The sequence below is a fragment of the Ciconia boyciana genome, chromosome 1 (assembly GCF_034638445.1).
Source record: "Ciconia boyciana chromosome 1, ASM3463844v1, whole genome shotgun sequence".
Lineage (NCBI taxonomy): Eukaryota > Metazoa > Chordata > Aves > Ciconiiformes > Ciconiidae > Ciconia > Ciconia boyciana.
The window spans coordinates 1737166-1753930 of NC_132934.1; the positions used below are offsets into that span (position 1 = coordinate 1737166).

The window sequence follows — 16765 nt, forward strand, 5'->3', positions numbered from 1 at the left end:
CTGTGCTTCTGGGAGATGGGGAGAGAGGAGCTTCCACAGCAATTTTCCATGTTTTCTCTGGTCTCATAAACATCAAGGTCTGCCGTGTTTGTCTGACCTGTTGCCTTTCCAGCATGGTATCGATGAAGCAGCACTCCTGCTCTGAATAGTCAAGCAGAGTAGTCTCACCTAAGCTGTCACGATGTGGTCTTTGAGATGCCAAAACGTAGGCTCGATTAGGAATGATTTGAGCGTGTGATTTATCCCTTGTACCTTTTTGGAGTCAGCAGGCCTTACTGGATCTTCAGAGCGGTGACTTTGTGATTATTTTTATTACAGATCTTGGATGATGGAGGAGATCTCACTCACTGGATCTACAAGAAATACCCCAACATGTTTAAGAAGATCAAGGGGATAGTAGAGGAGAGCGTGACTGGTGTCCACAGGTAACGGGACAGGCTGGATTGTGAGCATGGAGATGTTTGGACAAAAGCATCTTCTGCCTCAGGTCACCGGTAGCAAAAGATCCCCAAGCTGTAAGATGCCACAGACTCAGCTGAATGTTGAGCCTCCTAATACATGATCTGTGGTTTTCTTTCAGCATGGGCTTGGCTTTCCCATAAGAACTGTTTTAAATCTCTTGTATAGTGAAAGCAATAGATTTGGAACTACTGCTCTGAATTTCAGACGAGGAGTAGAAGCACCTACTGACCATTGCACGGCTGGAAAAAGTGCACAAGGTCTTGTTTTTCCAGCTGGGAAATAGGGGCAATGGTTATCTCACCTCGTTTTGCAGGATGAAGAAAGGAAGGGATGAGGGTGTTGCACAACAAGGGGTGGGCTTTGGAGAAAGTCAAAAGCGTAGTCCTAAGCTAAATCTATGGGAAGAAGTGAGATTTGGAAAGAGGAAATGAGTCTCTAGTTGGGGTGGGAGTCTGGAGAGGGAGAGCCACAGAGATGCAGCTGTATGACTGAGTGACATCCATCGGTCTGCAGCAGAAGCAGAATTGTGATGGGAGAGGTGGCTCCCAAGGTTAGGAGAGGTATCAGAGGTGCTTTTCCAGTAGCCTTAATCATATCAGAGGTGACAGAAAATAGGGGACTAAGGAGAAGAGCAACAGACTCTGCTTTTTTCTTTATTTTTGCAGGGAGAAAGGCTTGGCTGCAGCTCTTGGAGCTGTCCGAGAGTTTGGCCAGAGGTGCAGGCAGCCTTCAAAACAGGGAAACGAAATATTTGAAACAAGGAAGCGACCGATGCAGGTTTGCAGCCAGTGGGGTCAAGAAAAGGACCCGATAATATTTTTAGCATCAGGAATTGTTCCCTGTTTGGGCAAAAGAGATGTGCAAAAACAAAGCAATGTTAAAAATTGTTCGCCGCGGTCTCATGCCAGGCGCGGGATTGTTTTCTGAGGTTGGTGGTATCGATGCCTGCGTGCGGGCAACGCGTGCCCCTTACCTCCAGGGGCCAGGCAACGTGGGGACCGAGGCTCCCCAGATGACAAAGCGAGACTGGGGAGAAGCCTGGAGGTGGTCTGCAGAGACTGACCGAGGGAGCAGGTTCTCCTTCCCACGGTCTAGGGCAGGGAGATGATTTTCAGATTGTCTTCATAGCCGTAGGGTAGCGTTTAGATTAATTTTTAGTGGTTTTGCTGCTGCCAGGTCAGTCTGCTCTCAGAAGGAGGAGGTCAGGTTGGTGTCTTCCCCACCCCGGTTGCTTCTGGTACTACATCTTGGTGATTACACTCCTACTGCTGTTCAGATGGATGTTTTGTTGCAGATGTTGATTGCAGCAGCTTCACATTGCTGTGAATGTTACCCGTCTGCGGCCATTTCTTTTTGTCTTGAGCTGTAAGAGCGTGAGGAATTACAGGAGCTCTCATCTTCTGTTATCTGAAGCAGGATTTGGGGGTTTTGTCCTTTTGAGGACATCAGAGGATGGTCGTAATATCAACAGTTATGAGGCACGTGGAGTCTATAGCACCTTCTGATCTGTGCTGTTTGACATTTTTATGAAATGCCAACCTGGTAGTTCTTCAGTAGGGGAGGGAAACGGGTACGAACGTCTGTGGAAGGAAGAGTGCTATTTCCCCTCCTGAAATGAGGAGCTCCTATTAAGAGGTTATATTTGACCCTCCAGATGGGTACTGCTTACTCCAGCGAAACATGACCTTGAGAGCACACAACAGTAGAGTGTGGGGAAATATTTTTCCATTGACCATCTGTTTCTTCCCATATTCGTAACAGGCTGTACCAGTTATCCAAAGCAGGGAAGCTCTGCGTCCCAGCCATGAATGTCAACGACTCGGTCACAAAGCAGAAGTTCGACAACCTGTACTGCTGCAGAGAGTCCATCCTGGACGGGTATGTGCATTGGGGCCACCCAAACGGGGCCATGTCCCTTGCTCGGGTTGTGTTGGACCCCACAGGGAACTGGGTCCATGGGTCTGTTCTACCCGCCACTTCAGATCATTTTAGATCAATTGATGTGTCAGAGGAGAACAAGGACCCTTTATTACCTCTGGTCCATCCTATTTGTATGGGAATCTGCAAGGCATTTTGAGACAGCAGCTATGTCTCTACGGGTCAGAAAGTCCTAAGACTTATTTGTACAATTGTATGTAAAGCTCTACAAACATATGCACAGCAGAAAACCAACGTTGAATTTTGTGTTGGTAGGATAATGATCCTGCAGCAAAGACCTTAGCATCTCTAGAAGTGTGGATGCAATATTTTTAACCCAGCTACATGTATGAATGGGGCATATCACATTCTGCCTCTGCTCCTCTTTTTGTGGAAAGCACATCTTCTCTTTTCCCAGAGTGTCTGGAAGACACATCAAATATTTTATTAGCCATAGTGATATAAGACACTTCCCAGTGCCCTTCAAGGCAGCTCACTGAGTCTTTGTGCTCTCAGGGTGATGTTGCCCTTCCATGTGTGTAGGTGACTCGCGTGCATTTTCCCTTCTCGGTGAGCGTGGCTGGAGCTGTGTTCAAGCCCTGCAGCTTCTCGTCCTCCTGTGTGAGGACTTCAGAAGTCCTCACATATGGCTACAATACTCCTTCCCATCCCTCTTACCTTTGTGGCATCAGGATAAAACCCATCTGTGTTCGTTGCGTGTGTAGGAGTCAACCAGCTGCTCCATCACAACGGTTTTTGCCTTTCTAGTTTCCTTTTTTTATCCTCTCCTGTGAATATACAATAAACCGAAAGAAAATAGAAGAGGTTGTGGTAGACCAAGACTTTATCCTGTAACAGTTGCGCGTCCAAAGCGTAGACTTGAGTCTGAGGATTAAACCCTGTCCTTCAGCTGAGCATAAATAAATAGGTGCAGAAGGTGGGAATGACGGGGCTGGTGAATGCTTTATCCACCTCTCCCCACGCTGGTCCTGCAGGATTTACAGCCACATGCCATACAAGCAAGCAGAAGAGGGTTTCCTTCCCTCTGTGCTCCCTCCCCGCCAAAATCCCAGCAGGCAGACCGTGGGACTGGGAGCAGCTCTGCAGCATCCTGATGGTGCTGTACTTTTTAGGATCGGACAGGAATCAGTCACTGACGGATACGTGGGCACTGCGAACATGATGTATCTTCTGAGATTGTTGGTCTTGAGATGCAGTGCAAAATACTTGAAGTTGTGATCTAGAGAGAGTGTAAATCTCAGTGATCTTTTTTTTCCTCTCTCCCTCTCTTTTTTTTTTTCTTTATTTTGATGGAATTGGGTGTCCCCACCACCTCCACCACCACGTTTTGTCAAAGCCAAGTGAGATTAGGACAAATTTTATTCTTACCGTTCAGACTACGACATATTGCAGCTGGTAGTGGTCGCAGTAGACAAGTAAGCACAGAAGCAAGGACGAATTTGATTTTCCGGACTGGCGTTGATGCTGATGAGATGAATACCAGAGGAAAGATTGCCTGCTCTGTGCCAGGTAGCTGTGGTGCAGAGGAGGAACCCTCTGTGGAGAAGACAGCCTGCTTCAAGAGAAAAGGCTTTTTTCACGTTGATAACTTGGTATGGCTTAAAGTTTAAACAAGTCTCGAGATCTGCAGTTCTCGGTTCCTTGCTGACGTAGGAATGTCGCCTTCTGTTTAATCAAAGTCCATCTGGCAGTGCTATTGGCGTTCAGCTGTGCTACCGCTGCCTTCAATCTGGTAGCACCAGAGGTTCTCAGACACCCAGCGTAGGCTTCCCTGTTGATGGCGGACTCTGCTCTAACATCTTTCTCCCAAATCCTTGTGGGATAGATAGTAGAGTGCCTCATTCGTCACCTCGGCTTTGAAGTGGTCTTCATGGTAGCGGTCATCTTGACCAGGAGAAGTGAAGAAGACTCACGTTTGTAAAACCTACGTGTCCAAATACAGGGGCATGCAGATGATCTTTGAAATGTGTGCGAGTGCCATATGAGTTAGTGAATCACCAAATATGCTTCCCTGGGTGATCTCCTGCACATGCAGTTTCTTCCCCACATTTCCATCACACGTTGTTCTAAAAGACTAAATTTTGGGCTCCTTGTCAAGTCAGCGGTGATGGTATCTGGCTCTTCCATGCCAAGGTGTTTTATTACAGAACCTGACACTGCAAACAGCCAGCGGTTTCTTGCCCTTTCTGCCCATGAAAATGGGAGAAGTTATATCAAAATCATCAGCTGGTCTCCAAAATGCATACAGTCTGTGAAGGTGCGATATGGAGAAGCTGTTAAAGGAGAAGCCGCTGCCCAGGCGTTCACACACCATTCAGGGAGTTGCACATGCACCACCCGAGACTTGAACTGCTAGGACTGGCGTACTCCAAGATGCAATGTGTGGCTAATTGGGCTTTGCTAAAAGCAATAATGGGAAAAATGAGGGTGGTGAAACCCTGGCCCAGGTTGCCCAGAGAGGTGGTAGATGCCCCATCCCTGGAAACACTCAAGGTCAGGTTGGCCGGGGCTCTGAGCAACCTGATGAAGGTTGCTCAGAGGTGAAGATGAAGGTGAAGATGTCCCTGCTCATGGCAGGGGGGTTGGACTAGATGACCTTCAAAGGTCCCTTCCAGCCCAAACCATTCTGTGATTCGATGAAAACACCTTGATGAAGTAATTCTTCTAATTAAGTAGCCCTTCCTTCTTTATTATGGCCATGCCTCTGCTCTGTGGTCGCAGGGTTCAAGACACACAAGGCAGCCTCTGTCGTGGGGGTCGGCTGCCCGGTGAAGAGTTGCCCCCAGGTTTTGAGTGTCTGAGGACACAGCTTTTAGCTCCACGTTCCATGTGTAGCAGATGCTGTCAGTGGCTAAGAAACATCAAAATCTTTAAAATCTTTACCTTCTCGTCTTCAGTTGTGATGGATGATGGACCTGATGGGTAGGTAAGTTGGGATTTGAGTTAAGTCTGGCCCAGGCATCTAAAACTGGGCCAAGGGAAATCTAAGCAGAGGTGCAATTAAATCTGCTGTGGTTTTAAGCTAAATTCTTTCAGAAATGTAAGGGAATTTCACCTTCCCTGCACTGCTAACCTATTTACTTGTGTGCTAAAAATAGCCTGTAATGTAGGACACTCTTAGGGAGAAACCAGAAGGAAACTGAGTGGAAAGGAGAGCTTTATTTGTGCAAAGCACTGGGATTCTGGCAATAAATTACCACTTTCCTGCTTCTTCTGTAGTTATTTCTGTGGGGTATTTTGACTTTAAAAAAAAAAATTAAGAAAAAATATTTTTTAAAAAGTTTTAAAATATTTCTGGAGTACCAAAACAAAGGGATCCAACAACAAAAAAAAACAAACAAAAAAAAAACCAGAAAAGGGATCCAGACCCCAAATCCTTCCTCTTTGTGCGTTTCACTGGTATCACCCACCCTTACGAAAGGAAAAAAGTCAGTTTTTAGGTGTCTTTCGGGTCCTCTCTGCACCCAGAATTGCTGTGTGTCCTCAGGGATACAGGATACAACCATGGTGTTTAGGAGGAGCAAACTGAGAAGGACCGCTGTCCTTCACAGCGTCGTTAGTGCAATAGATCTTACTGCTGGTCTTTAATTGTTTTTTTCTTTTTCCTTAGCCTTAAAAGGACAACAGACATGATGTTTGGAGGAAAGCAAGTAGTGGTTTGTGGCTACGGGGAGGTAAGGGGTTCATATTTTACATGCGGGTACTGCATGTAAAACCGGCACATCCTTGGCATGGCTTTATCCGATGGGGCTTTTCTGTCCTCGTGGCTTTTCTCTGCATCTGCAGGTATCTTCAAACCTGACGGGTTTGCCAAAACTGAAGATTTTCGTGATTTCCAGTATATTTCTTTAGTGTTAAACAGATACCAAACCTGAATCTTAAAAGACATGAGTATTAAGTATGCTGAATATCTTTCATATCTGAATATTGACATATCCAGACATTAATATATCATATATTAATGTTATCTTTTATGTTTATATTATATATCATATTCTAGCTAATATAATATTAAAATATTCAGAGGCTGGGTTCTGCAGATGTACTGTGCAGCCGCAGCGTTGCATGCTGAAGCGTGGTCAAGAAAGATAAGTTAATCTTGACTTACCCCTGTGCTTTCACCCCCAAACGGAGGAATCCTCTCTTGAGGCGAGACTGGGATATTCACCCTTTGGCAGTTCTTGTTGGGACCAGTTAACACCAGTTATGGTGGGCTGTGCTGTGGGTGCTGTACTGGGACTCTTTTTTTTTTTTTTTCCAAAGAGCTGAAATGGGACAATTTTCTCACATGTAATCGCATTTTTTGGGAACCTTTGGTCATTTAACCGTTCCCCTGAATTCCCCTGTGAGCTGCACCATATGTGCTGTGTGAAGGTTAAAGCTCGTTAACTCTCGGAGATTAAACCGTTAAGCTTCCTGAATAGAGTAAAGGTTACAAGAGACTCTTAAACTTTCCCAGAGATAAGCGTAATCTCTCGTTATCGTGGTGCTTTCCAGATACCAGGATGTTTTGGGGGACAAAAGAACTCCCTGGGACCAAAATCAACGGCACTTTTATACTTTTTAGTGCCTCTCAGCTAAGCTGGGCCTGACTCAGGTCTTAGATTACTCCAAATCCAGGAATTTCATGCACCCAAAAATTGCATATATGCAACCAGAGTTGCTAAGAGGGTTGCAAAGGGCTCTTGGGGCTGCAGAAGAGACGCCCGGAGTTGTACATCCCCTATAAGCGTCCCACGGCCGTATTGATGCTCGGCGTCTCCCGAGCTCTCGGCATCTCACTCTTCCTCTGTGCTCTTCTCCCTCCCCAGGTTGGAAAGGGCTGCTGTGCTGCTTTGAAGGCCATGGGCTCCATAGTGTACGTGACAGAGATCGATCCGATCTGTGCCCTCCAGGCCTGGTAAGCAGTCGCACCGAGCCCAGCTTCTTCTTTAGGCTTTTTTTTCCCAGGAAAACCATGGCCAGAAACCACTTGGCAGTGGTCCCTCCCGAGAGGGATGCTGGTGAGGGGTTCGTGGCTTCTCTGCGTCCTCGGAGGGACCCACAGCTCTCTCCTATGGCCAGAAAAGGGTTCCTGCACTAAAGCATCACCCACTTTATCTGTATCCCACGTGCCAGCTTGCATAATCATAATCACAGTGGCCAAGAGTTTATCAATATGGCTTGAAAGAGTTTAATGGTATGGCTTGAAAGGATGTTGGGAGTGAACTGCAGCCTTTAAAGTGCAAACTCGGGCTTTACTGTGCTGTGCACACACCTCACCCGAGGGATATTTTGGTTTCTGTGATCCCCCACCCCTCACAAACCTCTCCTCGCTAACGCCGGTACCCTGACGCAGGGCTGAAAGCACACGGCTGTCCCCTCGCACGGGCACGTTGCAATTATACCCGACCTCGTTTCCTCCCGGTAAAAGTTGTTCCGGTGCAGAGATGCTGCTTCTGCATCCCAAGGTGTGAGATGGGACGTGACTATGAAAGCAGAGTCCCAAAACCATCCAGAGCCTTATTAAACCCGCAGCCTCTTCCTAACAGCAAGCTTTCCACGGGCTATCGCGGTGAGAAAACTAATGAGCCCTGCTTAATCAGCAGAGCTGACCAACTTTGTTTGCTTTGCAGCCTTCACAAGTAGCACATCCAGCACCCACATCCTTAATTGTGAATTTGGTCGTTTGCAGCAACCCCTTCCCTGACTCTGCACAACACCCTCTCGTAAGGAGTTTGCAGTGGGGGGAAAAAAAACCCAGTAAATGGGACATACAGCAGAAAAACATTACTTTTTTTAATAGGAACTATGATTTTGCAGCTTGTGAGAGTCACAGAAATAAGTTCTCGGGAGGACTGTCAACAAATCCTAAAAAAAATCCTGCCCTTGTTATCCGATGTGCTGAATACACCTTGCTCGGCGAAGTCAGGAAAGACTTGCTGAGTGCTCAGCACTTCTAAAGATTGTGTAGGTGCCTAAATATGGATTGCAAGGTTAATGATAGACATCTGTGGGTTTGGGGTGTTTGGGGTTTTTTTTTTAAGATGATCTAAATCCATATCAGAAAGGATTGTGCAGCAGGAGGGCGTATCAGCATTTTCTGGATGTACTTTGCAGGAGTGGCAGCTTTAAAAAAGCCGTCTCGATGGAAAATTGAGATTTGCAGATGTGGAGGCCTTGACAGAAGATGTGAAACCCCCAAAATCTCTTTTCAATTCTGCCCACAACAGTTCCAAATCCTCCAGGTTGACTCCAGAAACCCTCCTAATGGCTTGGGGTACATGGCCCTTCGCATGCTGCCTTGCTGTTTTCTGGTCTGGCATTAGAAAGTTAAAATGAGTCTCTGAGAATCACTTAATGGGTTTTTTTTCTATTTTTGGCATGTTTTTGCTGCTTCTCAGACTACTTTTCCCCCCCCTCTCCTCTTAGCATGGATGGATTCCGGCTCGTGAAACTCAATGAGGTCATCAGACAAGTTGACATCGTCATCACCTGCACAGGTATGCGGACCCTGGGGCAGGAGGAGGGGTCGTCAGGGATGCGCACCCCATAATCGGGTCCATCTTTTTCCAAAGGAAAAGGCAAAAAGGTAGGGAAAGTGAACATGGGTATTTATTACGGATATTGCTGTCTTGCAGGCAACAAGAACGTGGTGACCAGGGAACACCTGGATCGGATGAAGAACAGTTGCATCGTCTGCAACATGGGGCACTCCAACACTGAGATCGACGTGGTGAGCGCAGGGACGGCACGGGGCGGGGTGACGGTGCTTTCGGGACCCTTCGGCAGCTGCGTCTGACCCGTGCTGCTTTAGAAAGCACCTGGGAGGAGATAAAATAATCCATCGCTTCCCGTGTCTCAGCAGACACTGTCAGATATGTCATCGTCATTCCTGCAATCCCAAAGGATGCCAGCGAGCCCGGCAAATTGCTCCAGCTTCCAGCATAGTGTCTGGTATCCACCAGCCTCATTCCTTCCCCTAGAGAGTCAGTGAATCACCCTCTCCAGCCCAGTCCCTCCGTTTCTGTGTTATTATACCATTAAGACCCAGCCAAGAGTTCAGCTTGGTGCCACCCAGCACGCTCAAGCCCACGGTGCTTTACCGAACGGCACTGAAATCTGCTCATCTGTGCTGAGAGATGAGTAGAAAAACAGGAGAGTCTTGTCTGAAGGTCAGTGGAGAATTGCTCGGCCAAACCTGTGGGTTTAAAGCCATTTTCTGTGCTTGAAAGAAATGACCGCAGCCATGCACAGTTTAGTTGGTGACCATGAATCCTCTTCAGCCAGAAGAACTTGAACAATAGTTGTTGCTGGAGCTTTGATGTATTGTAATCATAAAAATAGTTCCAGGTTATGATTCATAAAGGTTTCATTGGTCTGGGACTGCGACTGGACCCAAAGGAAACTATAAGCCCAGGACGATGTCAGCGAGTTGCTTCCTCTTTTCATTCCTATTATGTAGCTTCTGGTTTTTGATCTTTTGCCAGTGCTTTAACTATTTTAACACTGTGTTTCAGGCAAGCCTGCGTACACCCGAGCTGACCTGGGAGAGGGTGAGGTCCCAGGTGGACCATGTCATCTGGCCAGACGGGAAGAGAATAGTCCTTCTGGCGGAGGTGAGTTGCAGGCAAAGGAGCAGGAATTGCAACCCGTTTGCTGCTTGTGGAGGAAGAAAACAAGGGCTGGATGAGCAGTGGAGCCGAAGTGCATCCAGAAATCACCTCCTTGGGCCTCAGGAGCTCAATAGTCCCTGTGCTTGAAAGGCTTGGTGTAACCCTGTTTTGGCCCATGAGTTACTGCAACGCAGAAAAGCTCCTGTGTTTTTATTTATCCCACTCCAGGGTATCTCTCACAGCGTATTTTGTCAGATTTTTCACTTCTAAATCATTTTACTGGGTTATAAGGGCAACCAATATCTTGGGATTCAAGTGCATGTGATAAATGGTGTTTCATCCCAGAAGGGACGCATTTCACTGGTGGTTCTTGTACCTTCTGTAGGGATGTAAACTGGTTTTGGTGCCCTGTTGAGATTAACAACCATTTTTTGCTTCCCAGGGCCGCCTGCTGAACCTGAGCTGCTCCACCGTCCCCACCTTCGTCTTGTCCATCACTGCCACGACGCAGGCGAGTAGGGTTTGGGCTGAGCCAAAAGCAGCATCTCGCTCCATAGCAGGCAGCAGTTACTTACCTAAGTGTCTTCTCCATCCAGGCTTTGGCTTTGATAGAGCTGTACAACGCTCCCGAAGGCCGCTACAAGCAAGACGTGTACTTGCTGCCTAAGAAAATGGGTAAAGATGTACTCATTGCCTTCTCTTTTTTGGTTTTGAGATTGAACAGATGGGAGGTTTTGCTAGGCTGGGCTGAGGACGGCAGGGCATCGCAGCCTCCTGGGCTCTCTTGTTTGCCTCCCTGCCAAGCTCAGGGTCTTCCAGCAGGTTCTTCCCACTGGGTCTGGGCTCTTCGCTAAATTGGACGAGTTGTTTCCCTGTCCCACCTGGGGAAAACCGGCTGACGCACTTGGCCGACCGCAGGAGTCCATCCGTGCTGATGCAGGGGATTTTCAGGTAGGGCTTCTGCCAGCAGAGCTGCCTTTGTTGGCTGCAAAGACACGTAGTCCCTGACCAACAGCTCTGCCAGCAGAACCCCCTCCTGAGGACACAAGCTATACTGGCCACGCTTTTGCTGCAAAACTGGACTGTTTTGTGTTAATTGTGGTTTTTGAGACCAGGTGCAGCTTGTCCCTAGCTTGGGCCTTAGGTGTCACCTACCAGAAATGCCCAGTGGCTCCTGCATCAGTAGAGCATCCAAGCTTGCCCAAGGGTACGGCGTAACACAGCAGCAGACCCAGGAGTCCTGCTGGAAGGGTATTTCAGAGAAAGGTTTTCCCCTCTGACTCAAAATAGATGAGAGCCTTGGTTTTCCCCATTCAGGGTGAAGAGCAGTCCTGCAATTTAGCAGCTAAGGCGTGAGGAGTGATGCCTTTTCCAGCTGCGGCTTTAGGGACCTGGTGCACAGCAGGTGGGGGACTCGTTGCCTTCCCCTGACCCTACTAACGAGGCTTGAAATCATTTCAGATGAGTATGTGGCAAGCCTTCATCTCCCAACGTTCGATGCCCACCTGACGGAACTAACGGATGAACAAGCAAAATACCTGGGACTGAATAAGAATGGACCTTTCAAACCAAACTACTACAGGTGCTGCTCCTCATCCTCTCTCTTTCTTCTGCCATGAGTCTGGGGTACACGTGCCGGGGGGGGGCAGAGGAGACGGGGTTTAATCCCACCAGTCCCCTGAGAAGATATCACAGGCTTTCTGATCATTCCCATCGCCACGTAGAAAGTGGTCTGGCCAGGAAGGGCATGGCGCGGTTGGAGCTGTGACGCAGAGCGCTTGGCAGGACATGAGCCCTTTGTATCTGGCAGCAGCTGTCACCCAGACGTGGCAAATGGCAGAGCGATGCCATCCGGCCAACTCAGATGACAGCTTTATTTTTAAAGTTTGACAAAAGAGGAGATGGCACAGAGCAGCGTTCGCCCCTCGTGCCAGGGGCTGCTCGGGTGGGCTCAGCTCGATGGCTCTCCTCCCCCAGCACGGGCTGTGCTGATCCCCCCAAAATAATAATAATTTTCAATATGAGCCCCTGGATCATTTCCTTTTTCCAGGCTTATGTTTGTAGCCAACAGTGCAACGCATGTTTTACCGTGAAAATGAAATGGCTTTGCACAAACGCAGATCAGCTTGGGGAGGGGGGGTTGAAGCCTCGATCCTTTCCTTGCAGGAAAAGGCATTTTCTTGGCACGCAGGCCTTCAGCGCTCACGCAAGAGCAACACCACACCAAAATGCTCCAGTTTTGGGGTTCAGTGGGTTTTTCCAGATCCTGAGCTTTTTTTTTTTCCTGCCCTGTGCTACTTGCAAAATTCTTATGGTGCTGCTACACCGCCATGCCCTCCCATGGAGGAATTTCCTCTGGTTCAATTTTCTTTGCCCAGTTTCGGTGTCTGGCTGTAGTCCCAACCTTGCGGGGCGTGTGGTTTGTCCCACGCGCAGAGAAGTTGGGATAAGTAGGGGGTCACGGCAAATTCCCTGCATCGAGGGAGAGCCATGCCAGCTCAGACATCCCCTGTGCACCGTGGGGTGGAGATGTACTGAGCTTCGGCTTGGTGTCCTGCAGGAACTTAAGCCTCCAGATACAAAAGGCAGAGTCAAGTTTTCCAAAGTTCCCTGTTTTGATGTGTAGGTGCGTAGGATGGGAGGTGAGAGGAGATCTCCAGGTGCACGTAGCCTCTTTTTCTGGATATAACAGGCAACTCGACTTCATCCCCGTGCAGCTCAACAGCTTGCTTCGTTAAAGCAAGCACCTCTCTCTCTCTCCTTACGTGTAGCTTCGTTTGTGATATGAATTATCTGCTTTTAGTTCCCAGTCTAACAGGAGCCTTCCTGATTGATTCAGCCAGTTTGAGCCAGGCTCTGGTGTTTAAGGCTCTTGCACCTTCAGTGCATCCTCCACGGTTTCTGAGCCAACGTTGCTGCAAACCGGTGAGACTGAGTCCCTGAATCAATCGAGCACCGTTGAATTTTCCCCTTCCCGTACTCGAAGCGAGAGGCAGTGTTCAAGCAGCGAGGGCAGGCAGCTAAATATAACATGGTATTTGTGGGGGAGGAGATGAGGACTGAGTCCCTTTCTAAATAATTTCTTTTCTTGGTGTCTACCCCTCCCAGAATACACCGTGTTGATGCTGGGGGAGCTTCGTGTCTCTTCCCCAGTGAAAACCTCATTTTCTCTCCTTTTCCCCAGATACTAAGTTCCTGCTGCTGTATCCCAGAGAATCGCGAGGAACAAGAACCCAAGTCTTTTCTCAACTACTGTACAGGATGAAACAGCGCAAGCTTCCTAAGTTAGAGCCGGGCTTGCTCACATAGTAGACAGTGTGTTTAGGTTATTTATTTATTAAATTAGAATACTGTACATGCGGCCTCTGCCACTGGTGTTCGTACAGCCGCGGGACTGGGAGACGGTGGATTTCTTTCCATTTGTTTCATTTTTCTCTTTGGGTTGTTCTTTTTCGGGGCTGGGAGGATGGGGAGGTGAGGAAGAAGCTGGTGGAATCGAATTGCTGCGATGTACTTGGAATAGTCCATTATCACTGTTAATCTGATGCGCGTGATGGGAGCCACGGGATCCAACTTCAAGCTCGCACGTTGCTTTTGGTTTCCTTCACATCCCAGCGCTTCTTCCAGCGGAGCAGGATCGCGGCAGCTGTGAGAGCCAGCCAGAGGGCGGCTGGGTTTGCATTTCTCATGCCATTTGACAACACAGCTAAGAACCTCGTTTGCTCCAGGCACTGCCGACCAGCCGGGTGCCGCCTTGGCAGCGAAGCGGTAAATATCGCCGGCGATCGCTGGAGAAACCTCTCGTAATTCTGCCGAACTGCCCGAGGGATGGTTCTGCCAGCGAGTCGGTGAACTTTGCCTTAGCACTGCTGAAAGCTGTAACGAAGGGTCCGGTCATTAGCATCAGCCAGGGATAGCCCCTAGCACGTGGTAGGAGCTGGGAGGGCAGAGCGGTGCCTGCTCGGAGGCAGACCCTAACGGACGTGGTGGCGGTGGGGTAGGACCCACCACCACTCCCTTCTTTGCAGCTCCGCAGTATTTTCCTGCTGCTTACGTTACGAGTGCCAACCTCCTGCGGTTCAACCAAAGTCATATTCCCAGTGGGGCTACGGGGCAGCCTTGCGTGCCCGAGCTGGTGGAAGAACCTTGCAACCTCGCCGACAAATGCTGCTCATGTGTCGGGGAGCTCTTCCAAACCCAAGCGGAGCTCGTCGGCCATCCCGGCTGGGAGGACCCATGTCCACGCAAGGTCTTTCTCCAACTGAATTTCAGTCCTCGTTGGAAATCTTTGGAGTTTTATTTTCTAGTAATATTTGTATGATGAAATCTGGAAATCCCCTTTGAGTGTGAGAGATGTACGCCGGCGTAATCCCCACCCTGATTTTGTGTGCAGGGAAGAGTTTAGCATGACTAAAACCCTTCAGTCACCTCAAATCTTGATGCATCAGAGCCAATGGAGAACGAATTTGCCATAGTTACTTGTTTTAGCCCAGGATGTCCCACCTGAACACTGCAGACAGCACAGCATGCTGACCAAGGTGACTTTTGAAGTCTCCATGTCTCATCAGAGTCACTTTTATGGTTCACATGGAGAACATGGTCCTTCCAAAATAAAATTGCCTGACCCCGTGAGCTCAAAAGCCTTTATCCTGTGGTTGCTGCTTTGGTACCCAAGTTCCTCATCAGCTACAGATTCTTGTTTTGTCCTTGCAGACTTCTTTGCTGTCATGAAAAAACTCTTTTGTGGCAGCTCGTTCACGCACAAGAAAGGAAAAACTGTGGAATTACGATCTCAGTGGCCAAGTACTTCTCGCAGCTCTTGATGCCAAGGTCTGAAGTCAGCTTGACCGCAAGCTGCTCGTCTTTGGAGCAAACGTTCTTGTATGCTTGCTTATTCCAAGTTTCTCTTCAAAATTTCTCAAAGCCTGGAAGTAAGACTTTGAGAAGACCTTGAGAAGACCTTGAGGAGAGACGTTAGACCTTTGAGGAGACGTTAGGCCTTTGAGAAGACTTTGAGGAGATGTTAGGGCTTTGAGAAGACTTTGAGGAGATGTTAGGCCTTGGAGAAGACTCTGAGAAGACCTTAGGCCTTTGAGAAGACTTTATCATACACTAATCACTAACCGCAAACTCAAAATAAGTTCTACTCACTTAAGAATTTTATCCAGATCCTGAGGTTTTTGGGAAGAGTCCCCTGAGCCATTTGAAATGTCATGTTCGGGTCTTTCCCGGCGCTGGAGTACCTTGGTCTGCATCAGCCAATGAACCCCAGAGTTTCTGTTGTTCTCTGCAGATGTGCAGCGTGAAATCCTGCTCTCGGTCGAGGTGAAACGCGGTTGCGGGATCACGTTGAGCAAAGCAGCTTTTGGAAAATAGGTGTCCCAACCGCAGCCGCTTCTGCCCCGGGAAAATCCCTCTCCATCCGCATGACCCTTCGGTACAGCTCACGCAGTTGCTTACCTCTCCTGTGTCCGTCGCTTGTGCAGCATACGGTGGTGCTGTCCTCATCCGTGAATTCCTTCGTGCCGATTTTTAAGCCCATTTTATCTTCCAGGTAGATAGGAGAAAAAGAAAAAATTAATAATAAAATCCCAACTGGCTTTTCCCACCTCGATTTTTAAAGCTCTTCTCCTTGTCGTTCTGCTTCTTCTGTAAGCTTTTTTGCTTGCTTGGCTTTTTCCTAATCAATCTGGAATCATATTCTGTGATCATCTCTAAATTAAACGTGTAATGGGTTGGTTTTTTTTTTTTTATTTTTAATGTAACACATTTTTAAAGAATTAGGAAAAAGGAGATTTAGGTAACACCAGCAAAATTGTATAAGGAAATTAATTCTGTTCTGAACTTTAGAAATAATAAGACAAAAACCTGTCATCAGCCTGCAGTGAGGAAACGAAAACTTTGCAAACGTAATATTTTCAAAAGGATGTTTTAAATATTAATGTCTGAGTGATTGTATTAGATCAGCAATAAAGACTCTGTAATCTCAAAACACAAATAAAACATTGGAAAACTCAGCTTCTCTGGAGCGTCTTTCAGGTCTGGCAGGAGCAGATGGGGAATTTCTTGGCCTGGAGGGGTACAACGAGGGGGTGAGGGATGGTGATGCCCTGGAGTGGGGATGGGGAGGTTGTCCCCCGACCCGGTGCTGTGCCGTAGCCCTGAGCTTCCACCGCTGCCGTATAAAACCCGGCTGGGAAAGCTGCTCCAGCGGCCGCGCGTCCTTGGGGCGGCCAGGGCTCTTTGGGCTCCGGGCGGCTGTTTTGGCTTTTGTCCTTGGAGAAAGCGGGCTGAGCGGTGCCGGAAAAATCCCGTTATCTCTTCTGCTCCCGATCTGTGACCTCCCCGCTGCAGAATTGGGAACGCTGCCGGGGTGGCGGAGGGAAATACTAAATGCCAACCTAAAGACTTTGTTTTTCCAGCTGCTAGGGAAGGATGTGGGACAGGAGCAGCACCAAGACAGGGCGTCCAGCACCTCCCCAGCCAGGTGCCTGCGTGGTCACCCCCAAAAGCTACTGTCCCCCCATACTGGGTGGAGAGGGAGGGAGGAGAGGAGCGGGGGGGGGCAAGTCCTGATTGCTCCCACCACTGGTTTTCAGGCCCCCAGGAGCTACTTTTAACCCAAATTGTGGTACCGGGGGTTTGGACAACCCGACTCAGCGGGTGATGCTGGGGGGCTGCCACGGGGATGGGGACCCTTGGCCCCTGCCTGCAGTGGGGCAGCTGCAGCCCCCCAGGTGCCAGCAGGCCCCAGCACCCTGTTACCTGTA

The 16765-nt window shown here is 48.5% G+C and overlaps 1 protein-coding gene across 1 annotated transcript in view; it reads left to right on the forward strand.

Moving 5' to 3' along the window:
* Window positions 1-16003, forward strand: part of AHCYL2 (adenosylhomocysteinase like 2) — a 106281-nt gene extending 90278 nt beyond the window's left edge. The window contains exons 7-17 of the mRNA XM_072856687.1: window positions 319-425; window positions 2224-2340; window positions 6011-6074; window positions 7212-7300; window positions 8812-8882; window positions 9021-9115; window positions 9900-9998; window positions 10438-10506; window positions 10592-10670; window positions 11457-11577; window positions 13180-16003. Of these exons, the coding sequence (XP_072712788.1) occupies window positions 319-425; window positions 2224-2340; window positions 6011-6074; window positions 7212-7300; window positions 8812-8882; window positions 9021-9115; window positions 9900-9998; window positions 10438-10506; window positions 10592-10670; window positions 11457-11577; window positions 13180-13186 (918 nt within the window). The 3' untranslated portion in view covers window positions 13187-16003. The remainder of the gene's footprint in view (window positions 1-318; window positions 426-2223; window positions 2341-6010; window positions 6075-7211; window positions 7301-8811; window positions 8883-9020; window positions 9116-9899; window positions 9999-10437; window positions 10507-10591; window positions 10671-11456; window positions 11578-13179) is intronic.
* The last annotated feature ends 762 nt before the right edge of the window (window positions 16004-16765 follow it).